Genomic DNA, 12,736 nt, shown 5'->3' with positions numbered 1-12,736 from the left:
AATCCATATTTTTCTTTTTCTTCAAGAAAATAGAAGTGGAGGACGCAAGATATTGATGTATAAACCATATAGTTTGCCTGAAACCATATTTTGGAACGTGGAAAACAACACCAAATTGCAATTTAGTTCCTTGGGAATAATGGATGCGATTCGATTCGAGTTGATGATAAATATGTTGACTAGGTTGGGCAAGTTGGGTGTTTTGAGAGGTGCACAGGAGTACCGGGTGAGGTAAAGAGGGTCCACCAAAGATATGGGGATTATTTGGTGATGGCGATCGCAGTGGATTCGGATCCCATCACAGGAATTAGATTGGAATGTGTGTGTGGTGTTAATTAACAATGGGCAGTGAGAATCGTGACAGATTGGTTGGGGATTGACCAATAACAGCGGCATACTGATGATGTCGGAGTTGATGGATGATATGAGATAGAGATCGGACGTCATTGTTGGATTCTGATTAATGGACGGGTGGGTGAGTGCAGTGATCGGAGAAACATCAGATATTTCCAATCAGACTTATCCATCTCGGGCAGTGCGTAAGCAGAAGGCATTCTACATTCAACACCTCAGAAGTTGAGTCATTACCTGTTGTGCAAGTAAATTGGGAGAGGCAAAAGATTAGGGTGCAATCATTGGAGAGCTCGTTCCAGACAGATAGGAATGGAATGACCGGTTCAACCCTTCCGAGACAAGGGAGTTAACTCGGTCTACACGCATGTAGACTCTCTAGAACAAAGAAGAGGGTGAGGGGTGAGGATTTCCTTGCAACCCACGTACAAGTAAGCCAATAGAAAACGGATGTGATTGGAGGGGTCAAATCCGAGTCCAAAAATAATAATTTGAATTATGTATCCCAGAAAGTGTTGTTCATGAGATTATAATGGATGGAAGCCTCGATTTAATCCAGCTGACGGTCGAATCAATCGGATCCAGAGATGCTAATGGACGCATTGATGTCACGGAGAAGCCGCCGCCCCACGAGGAGTTGGCCACCGCCAGATCAGGTGGGCCTGCGTCATCTCCTTCGTCGGTGGCTCGGTGATGCAACCAAAGGATGTATTAGCATCGTAAAGCTCGTCGTCAGCCAAGGATTAGGATTGGTTCTGACTGCGTAGCGTACAATATTGCCGATCCCCGTTTGGCCCACATGAGATCAATCCAGTGGCAGGAAGGGCACAGCCTCTCCATGAAGGGTCATCGGTGGTGCATGCTGGACACGTCCCATGCACGTCGGTGACAGCAGCTTTATCCATCAGAACGCAAGTTGGGGTGTGAGAGAGTGGGGATGCAAGCGCCCGATGTTCCCAAGCCCTCCACCGGCATATTATTATGCGATTTGTTTTGATTGAGGAGCACCTTCGCTTTCCTTGTGGTTGATTAAACCATTATTCTCTGACATGTCACTGTATATGCTCACCTTCGAGTCAATGCTCATCTGAGCTACCGTGCCCACTTGAAGTGATCAACATCAACAGTGATCAAAGAGTACTATCATATATGGATATACACATGACACTAATTATTTATATGTCTTATCATACTCTCTCTCTCTCTATGTATATATTCCATGCTTATTATTCACAGATCCCGGCGCATATCGCTGCAATACGATGGATAACGAGCACCTCCAACAAAAGAAGCATATATTTATGGATCACAAGTGGTTGGTAGGTAGCAATTATTGATGGTCATTTGTGACGACCATTTAAGTGAAAAGGCCAGGCTCAACATCAGCCTCCTAGATTAGGGAAACTGTCCATTCTCTGTCTTCATCTTTGGGAAACCCCATGGCCTCCCATTCGGTGTTTCAGATCTCGGACATAGCTAGCCCACACCTGCTTCTTTTCTCCTTGTGAGCAAGACAAGGAGGGGATGGTGCAATTAACGCTTTGATCATTAGCTCAGCTGTCCATCTCACCGCCACCGTCACAGGCCGATGGAGGAGCAGACAGACGGAGGGCGGAAGCTACATGAGCCCCATATCTACCAGAGTGTAACAAGGCAACCACTCCATGTTGGGAGCCAACATCTCATGTGTGGTCTTCAAGGAGGCCGGACCCCCAAGACGACGTGTTCCAATCACGGAATCCACGCTCTTTTGCAGTTCTATGATTCGCTCAACGACTAAGATTACGTAACACATTATACGTTGTAGATAGGAATTAAGGGTGACGTACGATGCATGGAATCATGTTTTCCCGGTATCCATATGCTTCGATGCGAGTAAAAGAAAAAAAACGAGTGCATGAGTCGGAGTTAAGATGAACCGATAGTGAATCCAGTCGGTATCATGGCACAAAGTTCCAGATGGTAGAGAGGCGTATATAATGCCATGACGCGTCGAGCATGGATTTCAGTATAAAATCCGAGCTGCACAAGAGGGAGGTAAAAGCAGAGGAAAAAGAAAGGAAGGGGGTTGGGTTCCGGATGAGGAAAGTAGGAAAAGAAAAAGGAGGTACCACACGTAGTTAATGAGATCCCAAGTAGGGAGAGAGAGTGGGGAGGCAACATCACACACTTGATGCTTTGTTATAATAATTTGGTGTACCTCGATGCACCCTTTTCCCATGTGAATCCACGCAGTCATCTCCCCCACACCTTCCCGTCCTAAAGAGCTAGCTGGTCTTTGCTCCTCCTTTATTCTCTAGTACTAGGGAGGTAGGTTGCCTCCTTCGTCAACCTTTGTAGTTTGTGTATACATCTTTGTGGGAGAGAGCTATTTTTCCATATCCCATAGGCCCCTCTCGTTTGCCTTCCCCATCGCCAATTCATTTCCCTCACAAATCCTAGTTCCTCGACATCCATCCTTCGCCCTAGCCTCTCTCTTTCTCCAAGGCAAATATATATAGAGTAGCGAGTTGGAGAGTCAAGAAAGTAAGCGAAGCATGGACATGAGCCCGGAGATCGATGCGTGCGACACCGGTCTTGCTCTTGGGTTGGGCATCGGCCGAAGGAGCACCCCGTCGTCGGCCAATTCCCGTCGCCTGCAGGAAGCCTGCTCACCTCTCAGGAGCTCCATGCCACAGAAGCAGCCATCGCTCACGTTAAGCCTCTCCGATGACGTCGACGGGAGCGCAACCTTGCTCAGGGCTGAAGCGAACAAGCCGTCGGAGGAGGGCCGTCAGGCGCGGCCGTCGTCTCCCCACAGCACGGTCTCATCCTTTTCCGCTGCCTACGGTCCGACGATTAAGAAGGAGAAAGACGTCACGGAAGCCGACGAGGAAGCAGAGGTGGAGAGAGTCGATTCTCGCGGCGGTACCTGCGACGACGATAACGATGCCAGTGCAAGAAAGAAGCTTAGGCTCACGAAGGAGCAGTCGGCCCTGTTGGAAGACCGGTTCAAGGAGCACAGTACCCTCAATCCTGTTAGTATTTACCATATACGTTTGGTCAATTAATAATCTCTCTGTCTCTCTCCCCTGATTATTTACTCAGTCTTATTTTGATGATCAGAAACAAAAGCATGCATTGGCCAAACAATTGAATCTCCGGCCACGGCAAGTGGAAGTCTGGTTCCAAAATAGGAGAGCAAGGTTGGTCCCTAATTTCTTCTCCAACTCTCCAAGAAGTTCCAATCATGCATGTCTAAAGACACACGCATACATATGTAGCGAGATGGAAATTGTTCTTTTGTTCCGTGAAAAATCTTGGTTTATGGTAGTTATGAGCGCACGTAATAGTGTTGATTCATGGTGTCTGCCGATGGTGTGATGGCAGGACCAAGCTCAAGCAGACCGAAGTTGACTGCGAGTTTCTGAAGAGGTGCTGCGAGTCGCTGACCGACGAGAACCGGAGGCTGCAGAAGGAGCTGCAGGAGCTGAAGGCCCTCAAATTTGCGCCGTCCGTCTACATGCAGTTTCCGGCGGCCGGCCTCACCATGTGCCCTTCCTGCAAGACGATCGGAGCCGCCGCCGACGTCGCCCCTAAAGGCGGCAGAGCCGAGTCCTTTGCGGTGGCGCCACCGAAGCCTCACTTCTTTAATCCTTTCATCCACTCAGCAAAATGTTAGCCAGCAGTGACTATGACCCCTCTCTCTCTCTCTCTCTCTCTCTCTCTAGACCTTGGGAGTTACACTTGATACGTGCTTCACGTCTTGGCAATTCTCGCCGGTTACCTGGTTTTGGTTGAGCAAGCAATTGCGCTTTCTAAATAAGAAAGAAACAAAGAAAAACTCCCTCGTAATTTCCTTCTACTGTAAAGCACTATAGGTAGACTAGTTAACCCATGTCCCTTGATCGTCATATGTTCCTCGGTCTTAATCATTGTGTATAGAAGACAAGATTCTCATTTGCTTTCTATGATCCAATCGTGGCTCAACTATATATGGTGTTGTTTGTTTACTCGTGTCATACATGTTGGAATTAGCGAACAACCGTGTGACTCCATCTACCTTCCCTCTTATGCTCACGGAAGGAGCAGCCTTAATGCTATTATCGCAGGTCATGTTGCCTGGTTAGGGGAAGACACAGGAAGACACGGACTTTTCGTGGAGGCACACGGTGCGATCGATCTCCTGGCTTTGTGTGGGACAATGTGGAAGGGACCCGATCGAGATGGTGCACGTGATTGTGGCTGTTGAATGGTAGGAAAGATGTGAAGGCAAAGGAAGGAGAGGAAAGCGTGTGGGGAAAGGAAGGAATGATTGATCGATAGATGGAAAGATCACCCATCCATTACACGTAGGCGGCCTCGCGGACCTATGAACGGAGAACTAGTTGGTGGGTCACATCCACGTGAAGCTCGGCCCCACCCATCTCCGGTAGGCCCCACGAAACACGATCCGGTCTCGATACGAATTTGGAATTCAGGAGACGGAGTCATTTATTTTTGTCTCTTCGTCCAAGGCGTCGCGTGATCACAATTATCTTATCCGATGCTTTGCCTTTTTCTATGGCGGTGACAAATCCCTACTTGATTGGAAGAGGATAGTCACGTCAACTTGTGACATTAGGGTCAGCTTTTGGCTAATGTAACAATATAGAAGCTTTCTTTGAAGATTACAAGTACATCTGTGGGCAGAATAAATAAATAATTGTATATATATACACACAAGCAACGCGAGGAAATCTTCTAGTTATAATACATATGACACTGATCGTGACATTTGAGAGACGACTTACTCCTTTTCATCGAGGCTTAATGGAAGGGATACCCAATCTGCAAAACTAGAATCGAAATATTTCCCAAGAGTAGAGGACGAAGGTAGCACTAATTTGTAGAGGCAATATATATATTTGTAGACGAGGAGCAGCGGTGCAAGGACACCCAAACAGGTGGTGGTGGTGGTGGTGGTGCGAGACTTACTTCGCTTGAGTCTCTCTCTCTCGCTCACGCTATCGCAAAGTAACGTTGTTATTCTTCGTCGTTTGCCGCAACAGGTTGCACGAATGCGTCATCTTTGTTTCTGTTTACAGTGAATATGCCTTGGTGCAGCTTCCATTATTAGAGCTCGGACAGCCTGGTTCATGAACGGTTTGAGGAACTACGAGGGGACAAGAGTTTGGGAATCAGGATGCTTGTCGTCTATATCATTGGGCATTCTTGAAGGAGGGCCGAAGGAGCTGGATGATCCCAATTGGGTGTACGGTATTAAAGATATGAGAGCTGTGTGAGAGAGATGGTGATTTGACATTTCGATTGGCGTGTTTTATGGGGGAGAAAGAAAGAGGAGACGTGAGGGAGGAAGATAGACGAAGGCGAGTGACTAGTCGGGGAGATGCATCAACTCCATATTGGTCCTTAACCAATAAAGGCGAAGGCTTTATCGTGTTCTATCGACGTTCGACATTGATGAAAGAGCATCAGAACTCAAGAAGATAATTCAAACAAAGCAGCAGAACTCGGCAATGCGATGCCTGTCGTAAAATAAGCCCGAGGCGAGGTCTTCTCGACGATCTGCTATGCTATCGAATTAGATCGAGCCTGGTCGAATAATAGGAGATGAGTGGGAGATAGGAACGATCCACATCCAAAATGATACGGGCTGAGCGATTAGTTTCGTTATGGGCGTCGGTGATGGTCGGACTAGTTCTGGTTCGCTGATCAACACCACCTATTGTCCACTCGGCTAAACTTTGGATCTGATCGACTCCCTTTCTGTGATCTTTTGCTACAATGAACGGGCCATGTTCTTGCGCACGATGATGAATCCTATGTATAAAGTGACAAAGTGAGGGATAGCGAAATGAACTATAGGTGTCCCGAGGATTCTTGCAGTCTACAGTGGAATGAAAGTTGATGGGTAGCATCAGAATATATAATTATTTGTGGTCCAAGACTTGCTGGGGATTAAAGAGAGTTAAGTCGGTAATGTAACATATAACCTGTAAAAAGTTAATTCTCACAAGACATTTATGTTGAGATCAGTTAATCGAATTAACATAGGTTAAACTGCGTACCAAATTCACAGTGCAGAGGGAAAGGGGCTTTGATCGGCATGCATGTCCAATGTATTAATTACGAGTCAAATATGAGTCTCTATAGGTTAATGCTCAAAGCCCCACTAGCTTCTTTCCTTCTCCGGCAATACACCCACTGTTTCCCCATGGTCAAACAGTACGAAGATAAAAAAGTTGCGTTCCAGGTTCCCTTGGTTTCTGGAGCTTATTCATGCTTGGAACGCAGACTTGGCGTGCATTAATAACCAAGGATAGAGTGGTCACCCATGAAAGCTTTTCACTTCATCTGATAACGAAGTCATGGGTAACCTTAACACCGCAGGCCACGGCACTGTGGGTTGGAACTATATATGATGTGAAACAGGCCGATGGCTTTGTTCATTACTGCGTAGGTTGAAATTACATGAAGACAGAAACAAGTACGTAAACAGGCAGAGACAAGCATTACACCTTGCACTGTGACCACAAAATGGAACAAGCAACTCGAACTTATTGTATCATGGACGCCTTCCTCAGCTGAAGTACGCGTGCACGCTCCTATCCCATGGATTCATGCATGCATGCAGTGGCTCAGATCCCGGCCCAGCACTCCGGCGGGGGGACCGGGTACCGGGACTTGTCGGTGCAGTAGTCGTAGATCATGTGGTTGGTCCGCACCCACCGGTACAGCCTCGCCTGCTCCGGGCTGAGCTGCCGGTACGCCGGCCCCTCCCACCAGTTGTTGGGGTTGGAGGCGCAGTTGGCCGGGCCGGGGACGGCGCATCCCTCGATGTCGAAGTCCTTGTAGTAGGCGTAGAAGGGGGCCTTGCCCCAGTCGATCTTCTCCAGTCCACCTCGCGTCGCCCAGTCGTCGGCCTCCCACAGAGTGGAGTACACCCCCATGGGTTGCAGCGTGGGGTAGGGGATACCTCTACGCTCGTTGTTCTTGAACACCCTGACCGGCACGTTATCCACGGAGAAGCTGTACAACCCAGCCATTATCAATGATTGATATCACGAAAAGCAACTGATGATGTTAAGAAAGATGTGACTTTACACTGGTGAATGGGGATCCTGCATTTTATTTATTACTCACGAACTAGCGCTATCGACTGTAACCATTAATTTAAGTCGGGATGCAGTAGAATAGAAGACTCAGGTCAGATCGTCCACACGCTATGAGACAGCATGTTCTTTAGTAATACGCTTTGGCATAGTTTGCACATACATGTAAGCTGTCTGGTGTTGGGAAATTTAATGGTTCGGTCTTATCTTAGTAACGTCGGAGAATATGCTCACGGCTGCAGAGTGATCGACCGAATCGGTTCCCTTTGGAGCGGAATAGGAGCCTTCTTGATTTCTATTACCGGGTGTTTTGATTCGATTACTGGAGCGAGGACATGGAATCTTTGAGAAGGCTACTCTATATCTTCTGTTGGGTCCCTTTGTTCGGATACTGAAAATAATGACACAATGTTTGGGGAGTGGGAAGAGTAGAGGTAGCTTACACGACATGGTAATGGTTCCAGAGGATGGTATAAGTGTGATAGTCTGCAGCAGGGTCGAACCAAAGGTTAACTCTCTGCTCACGATCACCCTTGCCATGAGCATACACGTTGGTCTGCACCGTGTATGGCTGCCCGCTCCTGTTCCCCAGGAACTCGAAGTCCAACTCGTCGCGGACGGTGTCGGTGTCCGAGTTCAGCTGCAAGCACCAACAATCACATAACCAAAACTTATACCGGCGGTAGCATGAGCGAACGAACCTATGGGGATCTAGTAGGAGCTACGAACATAGAAGGCGGTAACAGTTCCGGCGGAGTCGCCAGGGATGAGCTTAATCTTCATGCTAACGCGCCCGTAGTGGTACTGCTTGTTGGAGGCAAACCCACAACCTGCATGCCATGCGAAGCATTACAATCCTCCTCCACTAAACGAGGCAGCAGGTAATGAATGTTCACGGTCAATAAATGCCATGCCGTGATAAGAACTAATTAGCCATCAGAAATCGATCCGGGATCACCTGAGGACGGGTCCAGCTTCAGTTGAATTGCGGTGCCTCCTTGCAGCTGCTTGATGTGAGTGTCAGCCCAGGTGATGCGGAAATCCTGGAGGAAAGTAGCCGGCCGTGCGCCGACTAATGCGACGAGCACGAGGAAGGGGAAGATAACGGATAGGACAGCGGTGTGAACCATCGTCTTCCACTGCTATCAGTGGTAGCAGAAGCAATGATGGGAAGACTGAGAAGTGAGCTTGTTGCGGAAAGAGAGAGGCGAAGGAGGGGGTTTTATAGAGGAGAAGGGAGGAAGAACGAGACCCGGATTGCTTCATAGAAATGGAACGCCCCCACGACAGCCTTGGCTTCCAGCTAAGAGCAAGCCGTCCCGGCCCCTCAAAATTTACTCTCTTCTGATGGTAATGGGCATGCCGGACCCGGTGGCTCGGGCGCCGCGGTGAGCCACGGGGAGGAGGGGCCTCACCACCCGCGGGCTCCGCGGCTGCCTTCCGATAGGAGGAGGTCCGCCGATGGATGGTGGGGTGGGACAGTAGTTCACGTGGCGTTCCATGTCAGCAGGATAGCGGGCGGTGCAATGACAAAAAGGTTTGCCTGATCCATTCCATTTTCACCTTGCACTCCCAATAATTCTGCGACACGTCCAATCAGGGGACCCTCTGCCGACGGTTTCCGATCGCTGTTGATTTCTTGCGGGGGTGACGTGGCGACACATTAATGGTCCATGGCGCACGGCGGATGGGAAATCACAGCGGTGCTTAACTGGGGGGCGTGGGGGCCATGACAGGCTCTTTTCGTCTCTGAGATTAATGGTGTTTGTTCTTGAATCAGGTGAAGTTTTGGGCAACAATGTTCATTTTTATTTGTTCGTGATGCTTCTGCTCGTGACCTCCACCAGCCAACCTAACGTGGACTTCCATAAGAAAATTTACTCGACATGTAATATGATTTTTATTGTAGTTTATATATACAGATTGACAGTAAAATATAATAAAAGAAAATTCTGGTTGAATTTATATCTTGCCTCATCAGGTTTGTGTGGGAACTCGAGAGGAAAGCTTTATTGGTTCTGTTTCTTTCTGTAAGAAACTATTTATCGATTACTATTGTGGACTGTATATGAATATTCATGATCGATGTATTGAAAAACAATTTCAGGAGATAGAAGAACTATAGTTCCGTATATCCGTGAGAGTATATATAAAAGCAAGTATATATCACCTCTAAGATCGATCAACCCTGGGCTGAGCTAATTGAGATAATTTGATGTGCCGAAACTTGGGCATTGGATCTACAGATTTAAAAGCATGATTTCAGAAGATGGAAGAATAGGAGGATGATATTAAGAAAAGGAAGGTAGAAAATTGATGGACGAAAGAATTCTTTGACGAAGTCACTAAAAGTTGCAAACACAAGGCGAGGAGGGTTCACGTGAAATTGCTGGTTCACCACGCACACGTAGCGTCGAGAGATTAGTATGCCGTGCACCATAATGCTATGTGCAAACAACCTATGTTTGCCTCTATATAAGTGTCCAAGGAACACAAAGCAGGAAGATTAGGACCCTTCAACAACCATCCCCACGGGAAAGGTTGGAGTTTCTAATCTAAGCTAGCTCGCTCCGGTCGCTGTTAATGGCGGCTCTTCTAGTTTCTCAGAGAGAGGGGAAAAAAAAAGGCATGCCCACCTTCAATCAATATTGCTCGTATCTTCCAATCGAAAGCCTTCATGATTGAAGAAATAGTATCACGAGGTTTCGACAGTACGCAATGACGTCGGAACCATTGGCCTGTACGTGACCATTCAGCTTTTTGTTGACTGTCAATCGAGTTGCGCGATATGCATGCCCTCGAAAGACGATCCTAAAGGCTTCCTTTTTGTTCCTCGCTGGGATCCATCGGCACTGAGGTCTTCGATGTGACTCGGTTAACGTGGAGAGGACGAGTGCCACGTTGCATGCAAGGAGAACAAAACAAGGCGGGTAGAACCTAGCCCCGTACTCGAGAGAGGAAGGACGACGGCAGTCCCGTTGTACTTGGAATGGTCAATGAGTGATGGCTAAGTAGCACCAACCTTCCCTGCTGCAGCTGATGAGCCTTTTTAAGCAGTCCCCCACTGCGTTCCTCCTCGGTAATCACCTTGGTTACACGTATGGTGGTGCAACACTCGAACGAATGCCAGCCACGGTAGGGCAAGCCATTTGACAGACATGACATGTTGGATCGTATGAAGCTAGCGAGCGTCGGGCGAATGAGAACGCGATGGATGGCATTCGATTCGACGGAGAGAAGTGAGTGGGATGATGTCAGATTACTGGATATCATCGAAGTATTCATGCCACAAGTACAAAGATGGCAGAGGTGTTGCATGCATGAACCCGGCCACGTGCACAGAGCGTGCATGTTTGTCCCGCTGCAGCGGAAATGTACAAATATTCTCTTACTGTGATGTTGGCATATCATCGAAGCGTTAAAGAAATAGGTACACCTCTAGTTTAGATTAGCTCGCCATGGAACACCAATCGAGCGAGAGGAGGGGAATGTGAATGCAGGTTAATCGGCGCAGCGGTAGGGACGGTGCCCATCCCTCCGTGCTACCTTCCCACCCAGCAGCTCTGCGATACGTAGCGAATCAGATGTTGTTGGGCGGAAGCTTCTTCATCCGATCGACCGACGATCGATTGCATTTGGATGACAGGAACATTCGACTTGGTTCCCTTCCCTCCATTTAACTTGCACCCAATTCCATTCGGGTGAATTTAGCAGACCGGAAATCTATATTCTTCCATCCCTTCATCGTCCTCGATTCGTTCCTATCATGTTTAGTCCTACACATCCCACCCAATTTACATCTGCTCGACTGCTTCTGATACAGATAGAGCTATCGAATTTAGTATCCGTCAGAAATTTATATCTTTATGGTCTTCAAAAATTCGAGGAAAAAACCACTACCTGTTGATGAGAGAAACCTATTCGACCAAATACTTGTTGATATATTTCATTTCCGGGCCTTTTGGTCCGCCACATATCACTCATTCTAATTGAGTTGGGTCCGAGTCTTCTTTCATGCCCAATGCTGGCCTCAGCTATTTCTTCCACCCCCCCTCTCTCTCTCTCTCTCTCCGTCCTCATCCTTGCTTGGATGCGTGTACAAACTTTCAACTTCCTCCCTTTCCTTTGTGCTTCTTCTCGAGTAAAAAAGAAGGCATCCGAAGTTAAAGTAGTCTCAGACAGCAAGGAAAAAGTGGGGAAGAAGACGAAGGCAAGCAGGTTGAAATGATCGGAGCGTGGCAATATCCATACATTGCCAACAGGAAGCATCTTTATCCATCTGATCGTCATCTCGGTGACAAAGTGAAAGTGGCCAGAAAAGCTAGCACATGATTGATTTATAAGCAGGAGTCATCTTCGATCCCATCTCTAGCTTCCAAGGAGGGAGGGAAGCAGCAGCTATCACATTGCCTTGACAAGCTTTTGGGAGCGTGGGAAAGAATTGGCCATGTGGCCACAGCCAGCCTAGCTGCTCTGTCGCGGATACATGCGGAAGCATGGCAATCTACTGCGTGCATTATCTCTGAATCCTTTGCTGGACGCCTATCATGGCGGTGGTTGAAACACCGACCAAACTGTTTGGTTTGGACCACCACCTATCCATCTCCATGGCTGCATGATTGTGCTATCACCCTCTGGAGCCAAGTATTCGCGTTATCCTTCTTCTCAGCCTTTCACGTCAGAGCCTGCACACATCATGCGGCCCTTTTTATTTGACTCGAGCAGAACAGCGGCTTTAAAGTATTGCATTATTATGCAACGAGGTGATCGTGACACAACTGTAGAAATTAGCATCATAGTTCCTAAAATTTTCCTTTGAAGGTTGGTAAAGTTGATTCAATCGTTTCCCTTAGATGATCAATACAGGCGAAAAATTACCATGTCAAGAACAAGACAGATATTTGCACATCATACTCACAGTAGAAGCAGCTCAGTGATGATTCCTTTCAACAAAGATAATTGCACATCGTAATCACAGTAGAAGCTCAGTGGTCTGCATTTGTGATTGCAACTTCTTTCTCGGTGCTTCTATGAAGACTGTACTGCTTGTTTGCTCGTTGTAGTCCGGACAAAGGCTTCACAATCGGTGATGGGGATTGAATGAGACTGTGACCATAAAGTAATATTTTCATGAAGAAATACATATTTCATTTCATTGGAGTACTTTTGCATGAGATTCTCCAGCATTATTAAACGCCCCAGCCAACGATTTGCCACCTGTCTTCCTCTACGATGCAATCTGGTTTGCCTCGAATTAGATCCTCTTGTTCGAGAAGACAAGATAAAAAGAA

At 47.5% G+C, this 12,736-nt stretch overlaps 2 protein-coding genes across 2 annotated transcripts; one reads left to right on the top strand and one right to left on the bottom strand.

Annotated features, from left to right (window-relative positions):
- Nucleotides 1-2,414: 2,414 nt before the first annotated feature.
- LOC103996186 (homeobox-leucine zipper protein HOX19) lies at nt 2,415-4,325 on the top strand. The gene is made up of 3 exons (XM_009417043.3): nt 2,415-3,368; nt 3,457-3,536; nt 3,721-4,325. Exons 1-3 carry the CDS (start codon nt 2,889-2,891, stop codon nt 4,010-4,012), a joined length of 852 nt encoding a protein of 283 aa, XP_009415318.2. The 5' UTR covers nt 2,415-2,888; the 3' UTR covers nt 4,013-4,325.
- Nucleotides 4,326-6,752: 2,427 nt separating this feature from the next.
- On the bottom strand, nt 6,753-8,652 carry LOC135588334 (probable xyloglucan endotransglucosylase/hydrolase protein 7). Its single transcript, XM_065080409.1, has 4 exons — nt 8,404-8,652; nt 8,175-8,275; nt 7,889-8,085; nt 6,753-7,362 (listed from the first exon to the last, which is right to left on the bottom strand). The coding sequence occupies exons 1-4, from the start codon at nt 8,573-8,575 to the stop codon at nt 6,972-6,974; spliced, it is 861 nt and encodes a 286-aa protein (XP_064936481.1). The 5' UTR covers nt 8,576-8,652; the 3' UTR covers nt 6,753-6,971.
- Between the last annotated feature and the right edge of the window lie 4,084 nt (nt 8,653-12,736).

This window comes from Musa acuminata, chromosome BXJ1-8 (assembly GCF_036884655.1).
Source record: "Musa acuminata AAA Group cultivar baxijiao chromosome BXJ1-8, Cavendish_Baxijiao_AAA, whole genome shotgun sequence".
NCBI lineage: Eukaryota > Viridiplantae > Streptophyta > Magnoliopsida > Zingiberales > Musaceae > Musa > Musa acuminata.
The sequence above is the reverse complement of the archived record's forward strand: the minus strand, read 5'-3'. Positions and strand labels throughout refer to the sequence as shown.